This window comes from Podarcis cretensis (assembly GCF_951804945.1).
Source record: "Podarcis cretensis genome assembly, chromosome: 4".
NCBI lineage: Eukaryota > Metazoa > Chordata > Lepidosauria > Squamata > Lacertidae > Podarcis > Podarcis cretensis.
In genome coordinates this window covers 22,503,031-22,528,564 of record NC_137173.1, presented here as the reverse complement: position 1 = coordinate 22,528,564, position 25,534 = coordinate 22,503,031, and the positions used below count along the sequence as shown (strand labels likewise).

The following is a 25,534-nucleotide window of genomic DNA, read 5'->3' as shown; positions in this document are numbered from 1 at the left end:
ATAAACGAATAAAATCAGCCCATGAGTACTGAATGAAAACGTTAAAACTGATCCAGCTTCCCCTTGGTTTTTATTGTTAGAGGGTATGCTACGAAAGTTTCATAATCTGTATTATATTATACACTATATTCACACGCAAACAGAAGTATCTTCTGCAGACAATTTTTTTATTATCTCTGTGGCTTGCTCCGCCAAACGTCAATCTGTGACTTTACTCACTGGCTAAAAATACTGAAAATTGGAAGCAGGCTTATTTCTCACTAAGTAGTTGGACAGAATAGTGCCTCCATATTTCCCCTCATATCTTGTATTCTGGATATGGTAGATATGCTAGATCGGAATCCAGACTAGCTAATGGTCTAACAGGAAGTCACTATGGCAATTGTATCAGATCTTCCCACTTGGCCATGATGCTCACAGCGTGACCTTTGGCCAGTCACTCCCTCTCAGCCTAACTACCTCACAGGGTTGTTGTGAGGATAAAATGGGAAGAGAGAAAAATGTCTGTGCCCCCTTGAGGTACGTGGAGGAAAGCTTAGAATTGGAGATACTGTGTGTGTGCGTGTGTGTGTGTGTGTTTCATTGCTTCCCACCCAGAAGTGATAAGTGCAAAATTAAGTAATTAAAATGAAAAGAATCACCCATTACTTTCATGCCAATATTTAATTGTGGTTAACATTCACGACTGCTGAAAAGCAGCAGAGATACAGGGAGGTACTTGGCGTTCAGCCACTGCAAAAGAACTTCACATCATTGAGTGCTGTGTCATCGCCCTTGCCTTGGGGAGACTCTACCCTTGTCTGAATGCCATCAATGAATCCGGAGTAGCAGCGGCTGCTCCATGGACCAAAATTACCCCAGGCAAGTCCATGGCCCATCAGCCCAGTTCCATCTTGGCAGGTGAACTGGATATTGTTGGCTGCAGTATCGTCACCTTTGCCCTGAGGTTTTTCCACCCTCAGAGAGAAAGAGACTAGATTGCCACGGGGGCAATACTGAATCCCTGTCCAGGATCCCCACCTGCCAAAGAAGACACTGACCGTTAATTAGAAATGGGACAGGAATCTGCTTGCTCCAAAAGGGATCAGGCAATTACTAGCATTACAGGAGGATGCTCATAGTGTCTCAGAGGCTTTGCATTGTATTGAAAAAGCACCTGCTGCTCCTTCCTTCCCCTCTACCCTCCACTCCTGGTGAAGGCCGAGAAACCCATGATCACAGAATCAGGTATTATTGGTGTGTGAGTCTATGAAACTGTTAAATTACACATTGATATTTGCAATAAATATTTTTTGACACAGCCTAAGATCTTCTGGGTCTGAGATGACCTAGAATAATTATCTGTTTACTGGAAAAGAGGTGGGAAACCTGAAAAGGGGAGAAGTATCAGTTTATTGGGGCTCAACTTGTTTTGAGCCAGGTAGCTCTTCTGAGGAAACAGAACCCTGAGAGGATGTTAATAGGACATCAGAAGATGTAATGTGGGGCATGGGACTTTGGCCCTCCACTTCTTTCTCAAGAAGAATCAGAAACCAGCAACTAGGGACTGGGCCAGAGGGAGCAGTTGGTCAAATTCAGGGATCTCCTATCAACAGGATCTTGGAGAGGTATGGAATAGTGGGCAAGCGATACTATCTTAGGAAGAGAGGTGGTAGACACTTGACGTTGGTTGCCACTGCTCAACCACCCCCTAAAAGAGAACTGGGTAGCCATGTTGACTTGCCCTCCTATCTGGTGCTGATCTAACCCAGCCTAACAAATTTCAGTTCAGCCCTTTCAACCATTATCTTCCAAAGAATTGAACCAAAGTGGAGAAGAAAGCAAGAAAGCCACTCACGGTCCAACTGAAGACTCAATAACTGAACCATCCGTGCAGTGCAGGCGGATTCCGTTGAGGGCTGTATCATCACCACGGCCTTGAACTGGCTCTACCTAGAGGGAAAAGAGATGCAGAGAGTGTGATAAATTTGAACTGCTGAACTGCTGACATCAATCTAGTTTATATTTTGGGAAATGGTTTTTCCATGTGTATGCTCCCTATGAGTATAGCCACCTCTTGAGATATTGTCACCAAACCTGGTCCTAATGGTTCCTGAGTTGAGGGTCTTTGTGGAATTTTGGGTACCACGTGCCATTTTGAATCCAAATGGCAGACCAAAACATGACTTGGCAATACCGCATTACATTTTTTCTGTGTTCCAAAATTTGAATAATTTCCATTCCATTCCACTGAGTTAAAATAACTCCTTATATAACAGCTACAATCTTGTGATTTCAATTAGTCTTGATATAATAGGTAATTTATAAAGTTTCAAGTGAGGAACTTTAGCTGTAATCCTTATTCTTTCCTGCCTGTGACAATTTTTTTCCATGATGCTTTCCCATCCATATATGGTGTTGTATAGTTTATTCCTGCAACTCTAGATGGTTCCTGTCATGTCTCAGGAGAAGCTGTTATCTTACAGTTTCCAAAACTCACTGCATCGCTTTGTCCCGTGATTCAGCTTCCAGTAAACAAGCCGTCTTTGCTGTTTTTCCAGCCTCGGAGGAACAGTCTGAATCCAGACTGCAGATAGTTAATCCAAAAACTTCTCTTCTTGCAGCTGGCAGACTCCTTTCCTCCCTGCCGCTTATTTATGGCCATTTATCCTTATCTCCTTAACACATTCCTTTGTGGATAATGGAGGTTAGGGAGCATTTGATAGCAATTCTGGCCATATGGCTTAGCATCTCCTTAGTTAAGAGTCCATCCCTGTCCTCTTGCTTCCCCACATTTCTTGTTGAGTTCAAAAACTGTGTTCTGGGGAGTGTTCAGACAAAAACGAAGGAAGGAGAGAGAGATCTGATTGTGACAGCAACCCAACAGCAAACCTTACCTTCAGTGAGAAGCCATGAGCATATCCCCGTGGACAAAATTGGATCGTCCCCCAAGTGCCCCATGGTCCTCCATTTGTCACTGTGAGGATAGAATTATAGTTCTTGTCTTCTGCATGGGCAAGGCAGCTGAAGAGGATCAAGAAGAGCATAGTAGCGATCGTGAAGTCCATGGAAAGCAATCTATTCTGAATCAAGGTGGAAAGAGTCCATCAAAGAATAGCAGCCTTGAGAATTTATAGCCCAGAGACTTGGGCTGGATAACATCTGGAATACGCGGAAAATATCTCAGAAATAATAAACAAGGTGGCACCACTTGTAGATAGATTTGCATGAAATACCTATGGTGTGTCAATATTGGCTATGGAGTTAAGGAAATAGTTTGATTCTGATAAGCTTCTCAGAGTAGCAGGGTATTTGAGCTGGAACCTCTTCAAGCCAAAATAAACCTGCAAAAAGTAAACTATTCTGTCTTGATGACGTCCTGCAACTCACTTGGGTACCATATCCATTCCCTTAGAACAGCTACAATGAGAATTCAGGACAGAGGAACTGTCACTAAATGCTGAAGTTAGGAGGTGTGAACGTTTAGTGGAGACAACCAGGAGTGGCCCCATCTTCAGTCACTTAGATGGTGGCAGACTGAATGGCCAGCCAGCCAGCAGATCATGGGGCCACTGTTGTTGCTGGCCAGTGTGTCTTCTCAATCTGCTGCTTGCAAAGTGGCAGTGCAGGTCTCCTTCAGGTCCTTCCACCCCATAATTACAATGAGAAATCAGGTAGGGGAGCAGTAGGATGTCCAAGACTAGCAACCTTTCTTAACTTCTTACATGCTTATATAGTGCAGCCATTTCGAGCCATTGTATATAAACACTTACATAAAGTGGTGACAAAGGCATTCTTCAGGGCGCCCTCACCCACAATGCCTCACTCTGAGGAAGGACCTGACGGAAACCAGCACTGCCACTTTGCAGACAGCAGATTGAGAAGGCACACTGGCCTACTCTTTCCCCCTTCTAAAGGTAGCGCTGAGTGGTGCAGCGGAAGCGGCAGGGATCTCATGCACCGCTTACCATTCCCGGTGTAGATCATCCACCAAGGCCATTTCAGTCTGTTTGTGTGAATGAAAACCAGTATAATTCAGAAATCCCTGGAGTTGAGTCTTCACCTCTTGCTTGAACACCTTCTCCCAAAGTGATATATTGAAGACTGGTCCTGCATCAGCCACGGCAGCAGTTCTAGCAGTAGAAGAACAAATGACATGAAAATGGTCAATTCTGGAGTCAATTTGGGTGTACTGTGGATTCTGTAAAAAGAGCATCTACTTTCTCTCCTCCACACCCTTCCCTCTGGCTGCAGGAGCTGCAGAGCAGATGTCATTAGATGTGTCGTGCCAGCTGAATTTACAGGTTTCTGCTTGGTGTGCTAGCAGAGATCGTGCTGAAGCACAAAGGATCAGGGAACCAGGGAGCAGAACATGAGCACAAGAGCACGATCCTCTTCCGTGGTTTCCAGCAACTGGTATTTTGAAACATGGCTGCTTCCAGCTGTGGATCAAATTTAGTGAGATGGAAGTGATGGTGTGGAAGCAATTTTGCTTTATCTGAAAAAAGAAAACGAAAACCAGACTTCTTCTACTTCTTCTTTTAAACGTTTTCTTGATTTTACAAATACCATGTACAAATAAACACCCCCCTAGTGGGGGGGCCACTAGGGGCGCATTGGAAGATGGCCGACAATACCATCTCTCCGACCCACACGGGGTAATTAAGAGGCTGTTATGGGAGTAGGCAGCCTCCCTTGTTGCTCCAAGGAAATGCCCTTGCCTGCTGTGCCCATAAATCACCCCCTAATTCGAAAGAAGGGGGTGAGGGCCCTAGGCAGAATGCCCCCGTGTGGACCTCGGCTCTCCTGGACGCTGTCTCTGATCGCACACTAGCTGCAGCAATTTGGAATAATTAATTACAAAAGAAGCAAATGCGCATATTTCAAGTGAAGAAGGGGAGTGAAGTCTGCTAATTTAAGTGACCTCTGCGAAAGAAGACGACGGGTTGGAGAAACAGGAATATTTTACGATGAAGATACACCAAAGGCTGGGTATGTTTGACAACGGGACTGAATGGGGGGGGGGAACCTTTTTTACTTTCCTTCTATGTGATTTACAAGAACCCCTCCTCATTAGAATCATCGGTTGAACTGACCCAAGCAGGATGATTAAGGTGTGTGTCGAGATAAACTTTAACCAAAAGTATGCTTTATAGAGATCGAGAAGCAATAAGAGCTTTTGGAATGGCGCAGCAATTAATTCGGAGTCACCATCTTGCCAAAGGATTTATAGCCGGGAGGACAGAACAGACTTGTTTTCAGACTGCATTCCTGGAGAATCTCCTCAAAGGTTTTGAGAACAGAGGCAGATTGGTGAAGATTAATGACGCTAAGACTGTTTTGATGTATGGAAGTGATGTTATATGGAAAACGTCTGGATATGGCTACTGGATAAAAATAACAATATCCACGCAGGATTACAAACTGTTCTAACCAGCTTGTGGAGACTATCAGAGGTCACAAAAAGAAAGGAAAAATATATGAAAATAACAACAAGAGATGTGGAAAAACAATAAGAAAGGACTGGATAGTACTGTGAACATCATAAGGTTAGATTTGTGGACATTAAAACAGCAGCAAGAAGCAAGAAGTTGATTGGATCCCCTTCGAAACTTGAAATATGGGTACCCCCAACAAAAACTTAAAATTCGGCTGTGTAATTTGAAATTTATGTAATTTGGTTTGATTTGATGTGATTGGTCGGTTAATAAAAAATTATTCAGAAAAAAAACAAATAAACACAAATTAGTAAAAACATATCTGTATGAGGAGATTCTCCGAATCTCGAGACTTCCCCCCATCTCATCCATGGAGTCTTATTTTAAGCATTTACAACTGCATATTCATCCGCCATGAATCCTAAAGACTAACTGACATAAAACAACTTTTACAGTGGATAGTACTAGTTTAATATTTTAACAACATCCTCAACAGGAGAGAGGGAGAAATATTATCAATTTCTGGAAAGATAAAAGTATTGCACCATTTTCAGCTGTTGTGAAATATGTTTGCAGAACTTCCTTCCCCATTGAAGGGGGAAAATAATCTTATCAGCAGGATTGCTAAATATTTTTATTACTTTTTGAGTTTTGTAAGCAATAGTGACTTTTCATTTTGGAGCAAGCCTCTTAAAACGGGAAACCATGAGCATGATCAGGCAAATAGGGTAAAGTTAAAGGGTAAAGGGACCCCTGACCATTAGGTCCAGTAGTGGCCGACTCTGGGGTTGTGGCACTCATCTCGCTTTATTGGCCAAGGGAGCCGGCGTACAGCTTCTGGGTCATGTGGCCTGCATGACTAAGCCGCTTCTGGCGAACCAGAGCAGCGCACGGAAACGTCGTTTACCTTCCCACCGGAGTGGGACCTATTTATCTACTTGCACTTTGACGTGCTTTCGAATTGCTGGGTTGGCAGGAGCAGGGACCGAGCAATGCTGGCTCACCCCGTCACGGGGATTCGAACCACCAACCTTCTGATCAGTAAGTCCTAGGCTCTGTGGTTTAACCCACAGCGCCACCTGTGTCCCTTGATCAGGCACATACCTGAGAGTAAATGCTATCAAACTCAGTGGGACCTACTTCTGAGTAGGCATGTAGACAGTATAAGGCACAATTTAAAATAAAGGAATAAACACTCCACATATTCCCTACATAACCACTAGCTGCCAAACCATTGCAATTAAATAATTTAAATAATTTGCCCTTCAAAATGATAGGGAAGGGTAAATACAAAGTGTTTGTATGTCAGCTTCACCATTTTCCTTCGTTTGGTGTAGGCATCTTAGGACTCTGTTTTCATAGCTGATTGCATGCAGCAATGCCTTCTTTGTGTACTTACATTGTGTAAACATCTCTGTTGTTCACTAGATCCTAGCTTTAGGCAGGTGTGTGTGTGCAAACACACACACACATCCCTACACATACAAACACATCAGGGAGAAGCTGGGGAATGAAGGGTTGCGTGACGTCATGTGCGTCTCTCGACACTGCACAGGCCAGTGCACCTAGTGGAAGGCTGCACTGGCCTGCGTGGTGTTGGGAGTTGCGTGTGTCACCACAAAACCTGCGGTGTCTCCTGACACTGAGGGGGCCAGGCCCCCTCCCAAAAAATATTGAGAGGCCAAAGAAACCTCAGACCCCTAGAATCAGTGAGCCTGATGTGCAGTCATACTGCGGGCAGCAGATTCTGAAGGCACACTGGGCCAGGAACAGTCTATGTGGTCATATAGCTGCTTAGTCCGTCAGGGTCATGGCAGTGGAGATGGAACAGGGCGGCTCTAAGTGCAGCAGATGGGGTGGTGGCCATGTGAGATTTACCATCCCTCACCATCTGCCATTGAAGAAGTGTAGGTCAGTATGGTTCATGACAGGGCCAGGTCCGGCAGTCACTGCTTGAGCTTCACTCATCCTGTCCTCAGCTTTTAGTGACAGTTTCTTCCTCCTTTCACTTATTATAGCCGTCCTAAGGAATGCCCAAGTGAGCAACACAATGTCACCAAGAGGTCATTTTCTTCTGGTTTACTTTGCCTCAGACCAGTTCCAGCCAAAAACCCCCCTTGCAGCTCCAAGAGGTTTAGCAGAATCAAACTGCTTCCTTAATGCCGTAGTCACTATTGACACGTAATGCACATTCAATGCAAATACACCTACTGGTGGTCTTCTTTTACCTTTTGCAAGTTTCGAAAGTATTTCCTTGTCTAAGGGTATGACCTGGCTCAGACCTCTGGGCTATAAATTCCCAAGGCTGCTTTCTTTCAACTAGCTTCAGAGCAGAGATACCATGGATCTCACTGCCTCACCTGCGTTCTTCTTGATCCTCTGCTGCTGCCTTGGCCTTGTGGAAGCCCGAGACTTTAATTCCGTCCTTTCTGTGACAAATGGAGGACCTTGGGGTAGCTGGGGCGTAATCCAGTTTTGCCCTCAGGGATATGCTCATGGCTTCTCACTGAAGGTAAGGTTTCCTCCAGGGTTGCTGTCACTATTGGCTCACTTTGAAGTTCCTCCCTTCCTTTCTTTCGGAATACCTTCTGAAGAAGGGGAAACAATAGGGAACTGATGGACTCTTAAGTTTATTAGTCCCCTGCTTTATCTAAATTATGGACAATAAAAGGTTGAGTAGCCAGATGGTAATTTGGGCCACTGAGTGAAATATATTAGCAACTTATGCAGCGGTGCTATTTTCCTAGAAAAAGAGGTGTCTTGTTCTCTTAGAATGGCAATAGTGCCCACTTGAGAGCTGCCGGAACTGAGTTCTGGCGAGTTCTGGCTGGAATAAAAAAGGCCTGATATGCAGGCAGATTATTTGGTGGGGGGGCAGTGCATCCTGTTTCACTGCTTGAGGCAAAAGGGGAAGATCCACTTTGCCCTACTGCTGCCACCACTACCTCAACCACCTACCTTGCCCAAAATCAGTGCCAGTGGTGGAGGTGCTTCTCTACTGATGGTGGAGGTGGCCAGGCCGATGGGGCACCCATGGGCATGCCACCTGGGGGGGGGGGCTTCTGGCGCCCGAAGCAGCAGCCTCACCCTGCCTAATGACTGGGCTGACTCTGTTTGGTGGGACTGCTTACATGTAGGATGTTTTCCAACATATCTCCAGATATGTTGAACTCCATCTCCCATCAACCCCAGCCAGCATGACAAATGGTCTGGGATGATGGGTGTTATCATCTAAAAGATCTGAGAGGGATCAAAGTTGGGAAGCCTGCAGTATGGGAAGTGATTGCTAAACTCTATTTTTTTTTAATCACTCAAGGTTGATAATTATGGCTGAATGAAGTGTGTTTCATCACCCACCCACAAAGAATGGCTGGTGTGATAGCTCAGTTTGTTGGGCATGAGACTCTTAATCTCAGGGTCGTGGGTTCAAGCCCTATGTTGGGCAAATAATTCGTGCATTGCAGGGGGTTGGACTACATGACCCTTGTTTTCCCTTCCAACTCTGATTCTTTAAAAAAACTATGAACGGAACACAGTAATCAGGTTTTACTTGGTGTAGAATTCTTGAAATTAACACACCTGAGTCGTGTTATTACTATCAATAGGACTGCTCTGTACAAATTTTAATGGAATACTACCCTTTATTTTAAGCCTACGCCCTCCCTCTTAGTCATCTGCCCAGGGAAAGAGCTTTATCTCTATTGCTGCATGGTTAGAAAGGGGTTGCATTCCTATCTCAGGCATGGAAAATCTACCCTGGCCATGGTAATAGTATCCAGGTGAGACTGCAGACTTAAGGGCATGGATAATTCCAGCTGAAAACTGTTGCATCCATGCCTAGTTAATTGAACTTAGATCTCATTGAACTCATGATTTTGTCAGGCTTTGGGGAATTGGCTCCCTCCCCTGGTGGCAGTAAATAAGCAGATCAAACGAAAGGAGCGTTCTTACCAGATAAGTTCTTTAATAATCACAGTGAGAAGCAAAGGGCTGTATATCTCTCTAAATATTGGCGTTGCTCCCAGTAAAGGTTCACCCCCTCTGTCCCCATTAATCTACGCCACTCCTACGTTGAGTAATCTGAGCTTGTTGCTGTTGCACTTTCTTTTTTATCACTTTCCAAGCCTTTCTAGTCTTAGGCGAAGTGAGGTCAGGAATGCTGTCCAAGGACACTGAATCTGCCAGCTGTCTCTTTCCTGGTGTTTCCTATTCTAGCTGTTCCTCACCCAGTATTTCCAAACTTTCCCCCTCTGGGCTATGCCCCTCTGCAAACCACTGTTCTAAATCAATACTGTCCTCCTGCCCTTGGGGGCGGACAGATAAATGGGGGGGGGGCTCCCATTATTTCTCCTCAGTCCAGTCCCTGACAGATTTACTTTGACTTTGATTTTTGCAGTCCTTGGTTTATCTTCAGATTTATCTCAGTCTCTTTGTCTCTTCTTCCACCAGGTAGAGCCAAACCAAGGTGGTGGTGTCAAGGATGATGATACAGCCCTAAATGGAATTCGCCTGCACTGCACTGACAGTTCAGTAATTGAGTCTGCAAGCGGACCGTGAGCATCTCTCTTGATTTCATTTCCTTTTGGTTGCAATTTTTGGGAAGGTGTTGGTGGGAGGGGCTGAACTGAAATTTGCTATGCTAGGTTAGACCAGCACGAAGAAACCAAAGGGTTCGCCTTGCTTTTTCTGACCTCTCAAAGGACACCAACTCTAGCCTTTTGCTGGCTTCCAACTCAACTTTGCAGGACCCCAAAAAATTGATAGCAGGCCTGGTTTTAGAGGTTGGCACTGTTAGGACTTGCCAATCCCTGTATCCCATAGGTGACCCAGTATGGACACCTTGAGCTTACTTTCTTAGCTGCAACTCTTGCTCTCTTTACAAGTTCACTGAATCTCTTTGTGCAAGGGACAGGAGGAAGGACAGGGAGCAGCATCCTCTGGTTATCTTGCCCTCTCCCTCTTGGTTTGCCATAGATGTTGGCCTCAGAGAAGGAGCTAAGTGAGAAGGCAGTGATGAGACTTAAGGAGGCAAACATCTCAGGCCCAGATGATCTTAGGTTGTGTTAAGCAATAATTATGGGAAATGATACATTAAAGTGTTAATTAACTGTTTCACAGACTCAGACAGCTACAATACCTGCTTCTGGGTTCCTGGAGAACTGCTTCTGCCCTCACCGGGAGCAGGGAGTGTTGGGGCAGAAAGGAGGGGCAGAGGCAGCTGCTTTGTGAAATTTTGGGCACAACAATACAGAGCCCTTGAGACTTTGGGTGCATCCTCTTGGAATATTCACATGGAGCTGATCCATTTAGGTGTAAGCAGAAGGCTCCCCATGTGTTACTAATTAACACCAGTGTCTTCTTTGGCAGGTGGGGAACCTGGACAGGGATTCACTATTGCCCCCAAAGCAATCTGATCTCTTTCTCTCTGAGAGTGGAAGCACCCCAGGGCAAAGGTGATGATACGGCCGCCAACAACATCCAGTTCACCTGTCAAGATGGAACTGGGCTGATGGGCCAGGGACTTAACTGGGGTAATTTTGGCGCATGGAGCAATCGCTGCTCCTCTGGTTATATCTGTGGGATCCAGACAAAGGTGGAGGGTCTCCAAGGCAAGGACGATGATACAACACTTAATGATGTGAAGTTCTTTTGCTGTGACTGAACTCTATGTGCCTGCGCCCTTTACAGCGTATCTCTGCTACTTTTCGGTATTTGTGAAGGTTAACAACAATTAAATATTGTCTTGAGAATTGTGTGTGATTCTTTTGAACAGAATTCTGCACCTATCACTTCTGGATGAGAAGCAATGAAAAATATTAAAGAACTGTTCTTAACCTGAAGCACCACTTTAGCTAATGGTGCCTCCTGTTGCCGCTGTGCCCCCGGAGCATGATTTCTGTTCTCATCCTGAAGCAAAGTTCCTAACCTGAGGTACTATTTCTGGGTTAGTGGAGTCTGTAACCTGAAGCGTTGTAACCTGAAGCATATGTAACCTAAGGTACCAATGTATTGATTGATATTATCCTTCCTAACTCACACTAGCAAATTTCTTCATATAGCAGAGTACTGTACATTCCAGTATCACACAGCAGAAAGTTGGCTGCAGACTCGTTAGAATCTCTTTAAATAATAAGCAATTCAATCTGGCTTGCCCAGATTGGGATATGTTCCTGGTAAGACCACTTTAATCCCTCCTAAAATAATAAAGACACAACAGTCTTATTCATAAGTAACAAGTCAGACCTCACCTGGAGTACTGTGTCCAGTTCTGGGCACCACAGTTCAAGAAGGACACGGACAAACTGGAACGTGTCCAGAGGAGGGCAACCAAAATGGTCAAAGGCCTGGAAATGATGCCTTATGAGGAACGGCTAAGGGAGCTGGGCATGTTTAGCCTGGAGAAGAGGAGGTTAAGGGGTGATATGATAGCCATGTTCAAATATATAAAAGGATGTCACACAGAGGAGGGAGAAAGGTTGTTTTCTGCTGCTCCAGAGAAGCGGACACAGAGCAATGGATCCAAACTACAAGAAAGAAGATTCCACCTAAACATTAGGAAGAACTTCCTGACAGTAAGAGCTGTTCGACAGTGGAATTTGCTGCCAAGGTGTGTGGTGGAGTCTCCTTCTTTGGAGGTCTTTAAGCAGAGGCTTGACAACCATATGTCAGGAGTGCTCTGATGGTGTTTCCTGCTTGGCAGGGGGTTGGACTCGATGGCCCTTGTGGTCTCTTCCAACTCTCTATGATTCTATGATTCTATGATTCTATGATTCTATGATTCTATGATTCTATGATTCTATGATTCTATGATTCTATGATTCTATGAACAAAAAGAAGTTTACTCATGATCGGACAGAGCACTGTGTGATTCCTGAAGGAAGGCTTTAGGCTTAAAGTTACAGATACATAGAAATAGGTTTACCCCATATGGGAGATAACCCAGGGACTGCTGGCTGAGAGCTTTTAAAGGTGTCAGCTGGTACAGAGTGCATCTGCTTAGTTGCTGGTGGTGGGCAGGAGTAGCCATACTGACTGTTGGAGGCATTATGCCTCAACACTTGCTGTGAATCACCAATGGGGAAAGCACTGGTTTTTTATTTTCTATTGGCATTTGGTTGGCCACTGTAAGAACAGGATGGCCAGATCCAGCAAGACTCTTCTTATGTTAAAAGATCAGAGCACATAATATCTATGCTTTATCAGTGCCATTGCTTACCTGCTCATTTCTGGACTCAGTATAAAATGCTGCAGATTACCTGTAAAGCAGCAAGTGGTTTGGGGCCAGGTTATCTGAAGGACCTCCTGCACCGAAATTTATATGCCCGGGTCTCGAGTTTAGATTCTGAAGCCCTGCAGATGCATCTGTCATTCATATCTATTTGATTATCCAGCCCAAAAGGGTGTCTCTCTCTATGTAGGATCTGCATACTTGTGAAATTCTCTCACTAGGCAACTATCTTGTGACTCCAGGGATGTTTCTTATACAGTGGTACCTCGGGTTAAGTACTTAATCCGTTCCAGAGTTCAGTTCTTAACCTGAAACTGTTCTTAACCTGAAGCACCACTTTAGCTAATGGGGCCTCCTGCCGTTGTCGCACCGCCGGAGCACGATTTCTGTTCTCATCCTGAAGCAAAGTTCTTAACCCGAGGTAATATTTCTGGGTTAGCAGAGTCTGTAACCTGAAGCGTATGTAACCTGAAGCGTATGTAACCCAAGGTACCACTATATCTGCGGGAAGAAATCATAGGGCCACAGTTGAGGTCCTATGTTAAGGGTGAATCAGCTAAACATTGCCTGTTTAGTTCATCAGAGGATTCCCACCTGGCAGTTAGAGAAAAATGTGGAGGCACTATTCTGCCCAACTGCTTAGTGAGAAACAAGCCTGCTACTCAATTTCAGATTATTTTGCCAATGAGTAAAGTCCCAGATTTGTATTTGGGATGGGGGTAGGAAGTACAAACCACAGAGACCATAAATCCCCCCCATCCTATTCCTGGTTTGTGTCATTAACATATACTGTTAATTTTTATTTCGGGAATCTTAACATGTGGCACACGAATCTCCTGCCTAGAACTTATATGTTACCCCTCATTCCACTGGAATTTTCTTTCCTTCTGGTAGTGGTTTTTTCCATGATCTGCAGCCTGCGAACTGTAGGTCAGAATGGCTCATTATGGGGCCAGTTTGCACCCCAGCATGTATGATTCACAAACCTAGACTCAGCATTTAGTGACGTTTCTCCCTTCTTTCACATCTCCTGAATTCTCATTGTTGCAGTTCCAAGGATGTGGATATAATACCCAAGTGTGTTGAGGGACATTGCAAAGATAGAGAAGAGGTTACATTTTTGCAGGATTATTTCACCTTGGATGAGTTCCAGCAACTCTGAGAGGGTTTGGGGGAATCCAACTCTTTTGTAAACTTCCTGGCCACTTTTTGACATGATGTGCATTTAATGCAACTCTGTCTTCTGGTGGTATTGCCTGACTTCTTACTGAGTTCTGGAAATAGCAGCACAGCTCAAAGTCCTGGGCTATAAATTCCCAGTTTTCTTTAACTTTCTGCTTCTTGATTCAGAGCAAATTACTTTCCATGGATTTTACCATCCTGGCTGTGGTCTTCTTGACCCTCTCCTGCTGCCTTGTGCCTGCAGAAGCCCGAAACTATAATTCTATCCTCACAGTGTCAAATGGAGGACCGTGGGGTATTTGGGGTGCAATCCAGTTTTGTCCAGCAGGATCTTATGCTCATGGCTTCTCACTGAAGGTAAGGTTTGCTCCTGAGATGTTGTCACATCCAGCTCTCTCTAAAGTTCTTCCCCTCCTTTCTTTCCTTTCCCAGAACATAGTTTTAGACCTCCGTGAGGAGGAGGGGGCACAGGCAATGGCTGTCCTCTTAAGTCTATTATTCTTCCCCTTTGTCTAAAAGGTGGAGAAGTGTTAAGGAACGATGGACCAGATATCAGCAACCAGGTGATGGGCTGGTTTCCTCTTCCCCTACCCTGAGGTTGATCAGGGGAGATTCTGTTAAATTCATTTCTTTACTGGGAAAATATTCTAGCATGGTTTGTTTCCGTGTGTGTGTGTGTCTTTAGGGGTGCAAGTCCCCCTCAATGCCACAGGCTGTATGTAAGTGGCTGCATCCTGTTGGCTGTTGGGACCAGTGACCTTTGGGCCAGGTATGGTCAATGAAGCCCTTCCAATTGTCTCACAGGGCAATATCTTTTGGAGGTACTGTATTTGGCTCAGCTTTACTCAGAGAAGCCTGATGCAATTAATAGACTTTAGTTGTTGTTGTTGTTTAGTCGTTTAGTCGTGTCCGACTCTTCGTGACCCCATGGACCAGAGAACGCCAGGCACTCCTGTCCTCCACTGCCCCCCGCAGCTTGGTCAGACTCATGCTGGTAACCTCGAAAACACTATCCAACCATCTCATCCTCTGTCGCCCCCTTCTCCTTGTGCCCTCCATCTTTCCCAACATCAGGGTCTTCTCCAGGGAGTCTTCTCTTCTCATGAGGTGGCCAAAGTATTGGAGCCTCAGCTTCACAATCTGTCCTTCCAGTGAGCACTCAGGGCTGATTTCCTTCAGAATGGAGAGGTTTGATCTTCTTGCAGTCCATGGGACTCTCAAGAGTCTCCTCCAGCACCATAATTCAAAAGCATCAATTCTTCGGCGATCAGCCTTCTTTATGGTCCAGCTCTCACTTCCATACATCACTACTGGGAAAACCATAGCTTTAACTATACGGACCTTTGTTGGCAAGGTTATGTCTCTACTTCTCAAGATGCTGTCTAGGCCTGTCATTGCCCTTCTCCCAAGAAGCAGGCGTCTTTTAATTTCGTGGCTGCTGTCACCATCTGCAGTGATCATGGAGCCCAAGAAAGTAAAATCTCTCACTGCCTCCATTTCTTCCCCTTCTATTTGCCAGGAGGTGATGGGACCAGTAGCCATGATCTTCGTTTTTTTGATGTTGAGCTTCAGACCATATTTTGCACTCTCCTCTTTCACCCTCAATAAAAGGTTCTTTAATTCCTCCTCACTTTCTGCCATCAAGGTTGTGTCATCTGCATATCTGAGGTTGTTGATATTTCTTCCGGCAATCTTAATTCCGGCTAGGGATTCATCCAGCCCAGCCTTTCGCATGATGAATTCTGCATATAAGTTAAATAAGCAGGGAGACAAAATGCAGCCTTGTCGTACTCCTTTCCCAATTTTGAACCAGTCAGTTGTTCCATATCCAGTTCTAACTGTAGCTTCTTGTCCCACATAGAGATTTCTCAGGAGACAGATGAGGTGATCAGGCACTCCCATTTCTTTAAGAACTTGCCATAGTTTGCCATGGTCGACACAGTCAAAGGCTTTTGCATAGTCAATGAAGCAGAAGTAAATGTCTTTCTGGAACTCTCTAGCTTTCTCCATAATCCAGTGCATGTTTGCAATTTGGTCTCTGGTTCCTCTGCCTCTTCTAAATCCAGCTTGCACTTCTGGGAGTTCTCGGTCTTTAGTAGTGTTCATTAATGGGACAAATCTGTGTAAAGCTTAGTTGAATACCATCCCTATTTCCCCCACCCCTCACCCCCAGTGATCTGTGCAGGGTAAGATTGTTTTCTTTCTGTGCTATGTGGTTAGAATGGGACTCCGTGATATTATTGAATGCCACCCCAGTGGTGCAAGATTCCAGAGTTTCCAGGCATTTAGCTGGGGTTCATGTTTTCTTTAGAGTGAGGCTGCTCCTCCTGCTCCGCTGGCACACATGGAGTAAAGAGATCTATTAGCAGCCGCTCTTCAACTCCATCCTGCAGTTTGTCCTCCACTGAGGCACTTTTCTCCTGCATCCCATTTTCCACACCAGGCTCCCAGGGGGTAGAGAAATCAGTCACCATCAGCTCCTCAGGTAGCTGGTCTCACTGCTGCACTAACTGCTGCTGGAGCATCTACCTGACCTACTCCAGGGAAGTTGCTGTTCCTCCCTTCATTTTAGCATGGGCACACCTTCCTCACAGGTCCACCTCCAGGAAACACAAATCTCACCTTCTGACACCACTGTTGCATACCAGCCCAATTTCCAAGTGGTGAGAGATTCCAGGAGTTCCAAGTGCTTACCCAGGGTTCGAGTTTCCTTTTAGAATAAGGCACAGTGGAGACTGTGGTGTCTTTATGATATATGGTTTAATTTGCACATATATACAACCTGAGCCTACAATGGAGAGGTTTACATCATTACCTACAAAAGGGTTTTGCTTCTCTCATAGCCACAGCCTTGGATTCAAACAGAAATCAAACATTATTCTCTGGCCCTCTGCTTGCTGCTTTTCTTCTACCGCACATCACCAAAAACTCTGCTCTAAAACCCAGGCTTATCTTTCTAACTATCTAAGAGTTGAAGGATGGGTCCCACCCATTTGGTGTCTGGCACAGAGCCCCTTTTCCTTTGTTCTCTGAATGGGCCATCACCCAGCTAATCACCTCATGAGGAAGCTAGCCTGACATATTTTCCCCAATAGGTAGAGCCAGTTCAAGGCCTTGGGGATGATACAGCCCTGAATGGAGTCCGTCTCCACTGCACTGATGGATCAATAATTGAATCTTCAGTTGGACCGTAAGTAGCTTTCTTGCTTTCATTTATTCTTTGGTGTAATTGTTTGGAAGACGGGAGGGGCTGACAGGAAATTACTTACGCTGGGTTAAATCAGCACCACCAAAAGGTGAACATCAGGATTCATACTGCCTGTTCAAAACTCTCAAGTGGTATCAACTCTAGCATTTTCCTGGTTTCGAACACTACTTTGCAAGACCACAGAATTCATGGCAAATCCAGCCTGAGGGGCTGGCACTGTTGGACACTTGCTGAGGCCTGTACTCCAGCAGGGGACCCTGTACCAACCTCTGGCTCTTCCTTGCTTAGCTGCTGCTCCTCCTTGCATGTTCACTTAACCTCTCTGAGCAAGTGAGTAGTGCAAGGAGGAAGGAGGACGAGCAGATTCTGCTCTTCCTGCCCTCCTCTTTTGCCATATGTGTTGGACTCAGAGAAAAAGGCAAATGAAGGGGCAGTGATGGCACTTAAGGAGGGAAACATTAAGTCAGAGCTTTCCAAACTGTGTGTCACAACACATTTGTGTGTCAGCTGCAGTGCGTAGGTGTGTCGCGTGAACTCTCCCCACACTACTTCATGAAAAGTTCGGAAAGCTCTGTATTAAGGGGATCTTACTCAAGGCCAAATCTGGACCTGGCTTTGCCTCATGGAAGCCAAGAAACAAATAGAGACAGACTCCAATTCTATTCAAGAGAACCAGGATGTTCTTAGAAAACACCATATTACTGTCAGGGATTAAATAACTGGAAGGACTAAGTGAAGTTATTTGTTTGGGAGTTGCATTGAGTTCAGTGAGGCTTACTTCTAGGTAAAGTGTTTGTCACTGGAAGGACAGATCGTGAAGCTGAGGCTCCAATACTTTGGCCACCTCATGAGAAGAGAAGACTCCCTGGAAAAGACCCTGATGTTGGGAAAGATGGAGGGCACAAGGAGAAGGGGACGACAGAGGACGAGATGGTTGGACAGTGTTCTCGAAGCTACAAACATGAGTCTGACCAAACTGCGGGAGACAGTGGAAGACAGGAGTGCCTGGCGTGCTCTGGTCCATGGGGTCACGAAGAGTCGGACACGACTAAATGACTAAACAACAACAAAATGTTTGTAGGATTGCAGCCCAAGTCAGTTATTGTTTTTCCTTACAGGACCACTAATTATTAAAGTACTAGCCCACATTTCCTCCCAAAGAAGTACTTTATTTTAAAAGTACTGTTAAAACAAAACATATTCGAAACATTTGAAAACAATTTTAAACTATCTAAAGCCTACCCCTGTACCCAGGCATATGATACCCTAGTTGTTGGTGTTTTCTTCTTGACAGCAGGGATGGAGGATCATAATCCTATATCCCACATTACATCCTCTGAAATATACTGGTTGTTTTGCTTCAGGAGAGTTCTCTAACTTAAATGAAGTCGAGCCCTAGTGAACTGATCTATGTGCCCTGTCATCTCTCTCCTTTTCCAGTAAATATATAATTTTGCTAGATCATTCTACCAAGCAAGATTTATTGTAAATGAAACATCAAAATGATATCAAACAGTTTCATAGACTTACTAAGTCTACCTAATTCTGGGTTCCTGGCCATGGACTACTGCCTTCACTGGGAGGGGAGAGTGTTGGGGTAGGAAGGAGGGGCAGAGGCAGGTACGTTGTGGACATTTGAAGACAGCAATGGAAAGGCCTTTGAGGCTTTTGGAGCATCCTTTTGGAATGCTCACAAGTGCTTGGTCCCATTTGGAGCAAGCAGAGGGATCCTTGTGCATTTCTAATTAACATTAGTATCTTCTTTGACAGGTGGGGATCCTGGAAAGAAATTAAATACTGTCCCAAAGGCAATCTGGTCTCTTTCTCTCTGAGAGTGGAAGAACACCAAGGCCAAGGCGATGATACAGCAGCCAACAACATCCAGTTCACCTGCCAAGACGGAACTGCACTGACAGGCCAGGGACTTGCCTGGGGTAGATTTGGCTCTTGGAGCAGTCGCTGCTATTCTGGTTCTGTCTGCGGGATCCAGACAAAGGTGCAGGGTTACCAAGGCGAGCGCGATGACACAGCACTTAATGATGTGGAGCTCTTCTGCTGCCGCTGAACACTATGGTGTCTCCTTATCATACAATGTTTCTCTGCTACTTTTCAGTTGTCATGGATGTTAACCACAATTAAATATCAGCTTGTGAAAGGTGTGTGTCTATTTGGAACTGAATTACTTAACTCTGCACCTATCACTTCCCAATGAGAGGCAATGAAAAATATTAAATAAGGGGCACAGCTCTGCAGGTGTTGATAGTGTTGGAGGCACTGTTCTGTCAATTTGCTTAGTAAGAAACCAGCCTGCTACCAACATTCTGTATTTTCAGCCAATATGTGGGGTGGGGTGGGGTGTGTGGAGAAGTGCAAGTCACAAAGGTAATAAACCAGGCATAGGCAAACTCGGCCCTCCAGATGTTTTCGGACTACAATTGCCATCATCCCTAGCTAACAGGACCAGTGGTCAGGGATGATGGGAATTGTAGTCTCAAAACATCTGGAGGGCCACGTTTGCCTATGCCTGTAATAAACTATGGGGGAAACACAACAACTGCCTGCAGAAAGGACTTCCCAGTTGTGCGTGAACATCAGTGTACTTCCTGCTGAAGTGATCACTGTCCCAAATAGCTGTGTGATTGAGCAGCAACATTTATATTTTACAACCAAGAGGGAGCAGCAAAGGCAGACGTTCATGCTATTTTTAACTTGGGTCTTCCTTCCTTCCAGGTGTACGTGTGTGTGTGTGTGTGTGAGAGAGAGAGAGAGAGAGAGATAGAGTCTGTATACATTTTTAAAATCACCCAATCAACACATATATAGTCCACCATTGTACCTATATTGAGGAGTGATGACCTTAGCGTTAATGTTTCATTGTCCAAATGGAAGCCTCTGAACAGGAGACAATCGCCTGCCCTTTCTATCGCCCCATACTGGTTCAAGGTAATTTATTGCAAGCATTGTTACTTTAATCCCAACAATTCTTAAGCTTACCTTCCAACACAACACGGCCAAATCTGGGACACCATGTACCAAGTCTGCACTTGTGTGTGACTCATGTGAGTTGCACCAAATCACCCTCCAAAAGGCCTTTTGGGGGCACAAGGCCTTGAAAGATGCATTTTGGAGCACCACACAAGATCACTGTCCCCCAAAAGCATTTTTTGTCGGGCAACGGTCTTGTGTGCTTTCGGGCACTGTGCCTGAAAAAAGTGTAGTCTAAAATCTCACAAGATTGCGGCGGCCATTTTGGCCTCTGTCCTCTCTTTAAAAAGGAGGTCCCATTTTTCCCCCCAAGGCAGTTGATGGATATGCTTAGGCAGAGGAAATTTGTAGTTGACTATGTGTTGGTACAAGGATTTTGGATTGTGCCCTTACCAGCTTCCTATCCTTTCCATTCTCCTGAAATCTGGAAATGCAGAGAGGTTCTCACCATCTTTATATGTTTTTAAACTTTAGGTTTTCTGGAAGATCTCCAATAAGGTACTTTCCATAATGTTTGCCTTCCCATCAACATGTTGTGAAAAAAACCCCCCACTGGTAAATAATATGACTGTGGTTGCTGGTTGCAGGGACAGAAATTTGTCACAAGCACAGCTGCTCCAAGTTCTGATTGACATACAGACATTTTACAAAAAACAACAACCCCAAAACCAAAAAAACCCAATCTTTTCATGAAGTGTTACAGATGGTGGTGGGAGGTCGACACAAATAAACCTTTGGTACTGCACAGAATGCAGCTTATGTAAATTAGAAACCTGGTTGGTTGTGATTTACCATGTGAGTTCTAAGCTCGCCTGCTGTCCCACATGTAGTCCTTTTGGCACTAGGTGGCGCTGTGGGTTAAACCACAGAGCCTAGGGCTTGCCGATCAGAAGGTTGGTGGTTCGAATCCCCACAATGAGGTGAGCTCCTGTTGCTCGGTCCCTGCTCCTGCCAACCTAGCAGTTTGAAAGCACGTCAAAGTGCAAGTAGATAAATAGGTACCGCTCCGATGGGAAGGGACACGGCATTTCTGGTTCGCTGTACGCCGGCTCCCTCGGCCAATAAAGCGAGATGAGCGCTGCAGCCCCAGAGTCGGTCACGACTGGACCTAATGGTCAGGGGTACCTTTACCTTTACCTTAAATATCTTTTTATTGACACACCCACTTTAAGGTTCCTTCTTTGGGTCCCCCACCAAGTAAGGTGTGATGGGTGGAAAGAGTCTTTTTAGTAGTGGCATCCTGGTTATTTAATGCCTTGCCCAGCTAAGCTTATCTGGATGGCCCCAATATTGTAATCCTTTTGGCATTAAGTGAAGATCTTTCCATTTTCCCAGGTGTTTTATGTTTTTAAGATAGTTCAGTGCTTTTGGGCTGCTTGGTATGGTTTGCTGCTGTGATTTCTAACTGTGATTATTTGTTTCTGATAATTATTGAACAATATATGAATGTTGTCAGTAGGATAAAGAAACACATACATTCATGCTTCCTCAAAGGGACTGGTTGCATTCCACTGGTTACAACAGGCTCAGAGCCAAATTCAGGCAAATTGAAGGACAGGAGATTCTCTTCTCAGGGATATACAAGGTACTGTACCTTACTGCAAGTACCTCAGTAATTTATCATTTATTAAGTAGCACAAGGCTGCTCTGGTTTTGGATTTTAAATATATCACAAGATGTTCCTTCTTAAATACCAAGGTGTACCTTTCTTTTGAGTGGCTTATCTTCTTTCCTTCCAAAGGAAGCAAATGAGAAAAGGGAAATGTGTGCTTTTCCTTCACAAGACTCATGAATTCATTCAAAGGGTGATTGTTGCTTGAACACATTGTTGATTATTACAGTCTATACTTATTTATGTTTCTTGCAGACACATGTGCCAGAAATCCATAGGCCAATCAAGTCACTGGATGGATAGCAAGAGGGAAATAACCAATTGCATTACGTACAAAAGAATGAAAAGGGAAAGGGTAGAGCGCCAAAGTACACTCTAAGGCTAAATGGTTTTGGAGGCACATACTCAAGGAAACCAGTGTTGGGGATGGGCAAGTCATAGAAACTCTATAGTCGTTCCTCTGTTCTCTGCTCAGCTATGGATAGTGAAAGGTGAACCTGTCCATACCAGTTTCTCACTATTTCAGCCTTAAGTCCATTCTAATCCCAGAAGTAACTCCTCACCCACAGAAGACCACAGGAAGAGAATATTGTGCATGCATGCAGGGGAATGTTATAATAACTGAGTAGGCTATGAATTTTGCTCTAATTTGGAATCATTTCTTCAGAAGACAGATCTGTAAGTTTATGTTTCTGACAAAGGGCAGTGTATGAACTTTAATTTGGACATTGCGATCGTTGTCTTTTCTTTTTACAGGCTTGGATCATGGAGTGAGATTGAGAAATGCAAAAGAGGCAACCTGGTGTCCTTTTCTATGAGTGTGGAACCACCACAAGGGATATTTGATGATACAGCAGCCAATAACATTCATTTCATGTGTGATGATGGGTCTACACTGAAGGGCAAGTCTCCATCCTGGGCGAAATTTGGCCCCTGGAGCAGCAACTGCACTACGGGCTTCATATGTGGCATCCAAACAAAGGTGGAAGATAACCAAAACAGTTCTGATATGACAGGACTTAATTATGTGCGGATGCTCTGTTGTGACTGATCTGCCACCCTGCTGCACAGCCCTCGTCCGCTGGCAGCAGAGGATGACAGGGTGGAGTGGTGGTGCTTACCTGACCTCCTGAAAGCTGAACTGCTGCTGCTTGCTGGAAGGGAGAGGGGCAAGGCATTGGGGAGCTTGGTGTGGTGCAAACATATTGGCAGAGCCAATCCAGTACTCCTGCTGGTGTGTTTGCACTGTGCCGACCGCTTCTCTTTCTGTCCTTCCTTGTAAGCAGCAGTGACTCATCTGTTGGAAGGGTCACTGATTCCCCTCCCCCTGAATCAGATAAGGCGATTGTATTTAGACAGAATATAGCATGATTTTGGAAATCTCTGGGGTCTCTTTCAATTTTCAACTGCTACAAGCATATGTGGACTGCTTTTTTAAAAACAACAACGACAACAACAACAACACAAGCTTACTTATAATGAAGTAGTCATGCACCAGATCATTAAAAAAGCTAAGTGATTCTCTTGTTTCAATTAAGTCTTAAAATATTAGACATGCTAACCCTCGTGTTACATTTGGGGAAAATGTTTGGTTAATTCTCTGCGTCATTTGATACTTTGTTACAGTTCACTTTTTTGTTGTTATATTAAAACTCAGTGAAAATATTATAAAAAAGACATTCACCAGACAAATTTATTGAAAGATGGAATGAAGTTCATTTATGAATCATTGGAATACCAAATTTTGTGACAACAGAAACTATATATGTTATTTCCTCTTACAGAATTCCTTTTGATTATTTCTCTCATACAGAAAAACACACGAGAGACATCTTTCTATAATACATTCTTTGACCGCCTGTTCTGTTCTTTCACTGTTAAAAAAGAAATAAAATAAGCTGAAGCATATGTTTATCTCTTACACATCCTATGGAGTAAATGTAGGTCTGTGGACTGTAACAAGTGTTTCTTGTAAAAATAAAATTTGTCTTGGGACTTGTCCTCATTTGAGCTGTAACTCACTAGGAATCCACGTTTTATCATTTTGAATTTGCCCTCATTAGTCCACACAGTCAGGTATTTGGAGTTGAGGACCCAGTCAGTGAGTGTGTGTCTGTGTTGTCAACCATTTCCATTGTTTTTTGGTCCCTCTGAGTTTTCGTGTTCCTGCCTCCACAGGTTAAAAAGGCAGCACTGCTCTTTCCCCCCTCATATCTTCCAACCTCCAGCTGAGAATGTCCATGACCCCCCCCTAAAAATAAATAAATTCGTGAACATATTTGTGCAAATAAGTTATTTAGGAATAGTGAAATTAATAATAGAATCATAGAGTAATAGAGTTGGAAAGGACTACGAGAGTCATCTAGTCCCATCCCCTGCAATGCATGATGTAGGGTTCAAACCCACAACCCAACATCAGATGCAGAAGTGCAGGCGCAGGAGGCAGGCTTAGCGTGGTTTTCCCAATGGGGAAGGGGGTGGCTGCTGGAGACAGAGGGAGGCACAAGGAGGAGCCAAGTGGGAAGGCTCCCTTTGACAGGGAGGGAAGGAGGGAGGGAGAGGGCAGGCGCTATCGGGATCCACATCAGCTGCGTGGCTCCTGTTGACAAGGGGGAAGAGAGATTGCACGCTGTTTGGGGGGTGGGGGTATGTTATGTACTAAGCTTGGATCCTAGAACAATAGGCAGGTAGGATCCTAGAATGCAACAACTGATTGGCCTGCAGGAGAAGACCCATCAGGCTCCAGGAGGGAAGCAGAATCAGCCAATCAGACGGGATTCATTGTGTAAATAATGTATATAAAGGCCCGAGGGTGGTTTTTTTTTTTGGGGGGGAATTCAATCACTGTTTTACAAGCAGCAATAAAGAGCGCGAAATCACTGCAGGACTCCAAGTATATTTCAGGGTAGGAGAGGTTTCGCACAGGACAGCTCCGCAGCCCAACTGGTTTGGGGGGGGGGAGAGAGCTAGCTGCTGGGGGGGCGGGAGGGAGGGAGAGAAAGGCTGGCTTGGGGGGGGGAGACAGCTAGGTGCCGGCCCACCCTGCACCCATCCCTGGGTGGTAGATCACTCCCTGTTTTTGATAATGGATCATAGAGCAGCAAGTTCCTGAATCCTGTCCTAAAGCACAGTGCACAGTACTGGTCTTTGGCACTGACATGATGTCCTCACCCTTCTGACAGCCCTCCCCACTCCCACAGGCAAATGGGTTCTGGTTGTGGAGGCATTTCCTAAAGGTCCTGTCCCCTTTAAATCCCCTGCTCACATTCATATTTCCTCACTCGGCTTAAGGACGCTTTCATTCTGCCTGGCAGCTGAGAGACAGTAAGAAGAACTACCTTGCTCTGCTGACTGGGCGTGGCTTTGAGATTTCCTTCAAGAGGAGCGTCTGTGTCATCAGGAAAGGCAAAGAGGACATTTTGCATGCAAAGTTTATAGATGGTTTGTTCTGTATAACTGTTCCGGCCCACCCTGCACCCACCCCTGCCACCCATCCTGCACCCACCCCTGCCCCCCTCGGGGGAAGCAGCCAGTACCTGCCTGCCCACCCTGCACCCATCCCTGGGTGGTAGATCACTCCCTGTTTTTAATAATGGATCATAGAGCAGCGAGTTGCCAAATACTGTTCTAAAGCACAGTGCACAGTACTGGTCTTTGGCACTGACATGATGTCCTCACCCTTCTGACAGCCCTCCCCACATGTTGTTGTTGGTTAGTCATTTAGTCGTGTCCGACTCTTCGTGACCCCCTGGACCAGAGCATGCCAGGCACCTCTGACCTCCACTACTTCCCGCAGTTTGGTCAAACTCATGCTGGTAACCTCAAAAACACTATCCAACCATCTCGTCCTTATGATGACAATGGTGCTGCTGTGTCTAATGTTGATTCTTGTTGTGTTGCAC

At 45.0% G+C, this 25,534-nt stretch overlaps 2 protein-coding genes across 2 annotated transcripts; one reads left to right on the top strand and one right to left on the bottom strand.

The window, feature by feature from the left end:
* Positions 1-648: 648 nt before the first annotated feature.
* On the bottom strand, positions 649-3,122 carry LOC307214542 (vitelline membrane outer layer protein 1-like). The gene is made up of 3 exons (XM_079973164.1): positions 2,877-3,122; positions 1,838-1,932; positions 649-1,020 (listed from the first exon to the last, which is right to left on the bottom strand). The coding sequence occupies exons 1-3, from the start codon at positions 3,045-3,047 to the stop codon at positions 726-728; spliced, it is 561 nt and encodes a 186-aa protein (XP_079829290.1). The 5' UTR covers positions 3,048-3,122; the 3' UTR covers positions 649-725.
* Positions 3,123-7,728: 4,606 nt separating this feature from the next.
* LOC307213911 (uncharacterized protein) lies at positions 7,729-23,066 on the top strand. The gene is made up of 7 exons (XM_079972144.1): positions 7,729-7,929; positions 9,867-9,970; positions 10,785-11,073; positions 13,930-14,184; positions 16,923-17,017; positions 18,806-19,099; positions 22,389-23,066. The coding sequence occupies exons 1-7, from the start codon at positions 7,759-7,761 to the stop codon at positions 22,681-22,683; spliced, it is 1,503 nt and encodes a 500-aa protein (XP_079828270.1). The 5' UTR covers positions 7,729-7,758; the 3' UTR covers positions 22,684-23,066.
* The last annotated feature ends 2,468 nt before the right edge of the window (positions 23,067-25,534 follow it).

Coding starts and splice junctions, on each gene's coding strand:
- LOC307214542 (XM_079973164.1), bottom strand. CDS start 3,047: ATGGACTTCACGATCGCTACTATGCTCTTCTTGATCCTCTTCAGCTGC. Junction 1,933..2,876: donor CTCATGGCTTCTCACTGAAG/GTAAGGTTTGCT, acceptor TTTTCCCTCTAG/GTAGAGCCAGTTCAAGGCCG. Junction 1,021..1,837: donor ATTGAGTCTTCAGTTGGACC/GTGAGTGGCTTT, acceptor CTTCTTTGGCAG/GTGGGGATCCTGGACAGGGA.
- LOC307213911 (XM_079972144.1), top strand. CDS start 7,759: ATGGATCTCACTGCCTCACCTGCGTTCTTCTTGATCCTCTGCTGCTGC. Junction 11,074..13,929: donor ATGTGAAGTTCTTTTGCTGT/GACTGAACTCTA, acceptor TTCTGGAAATAG/CAGCACAGCTCAAAGTCCTG. Junction 19,100..22,388: donor GAGCTCTTCTGCTGCCGCTG/AACACTATGGTG, acceptor TTCTTTTTACAG/GCTTGGATCATGGAGTGAGA.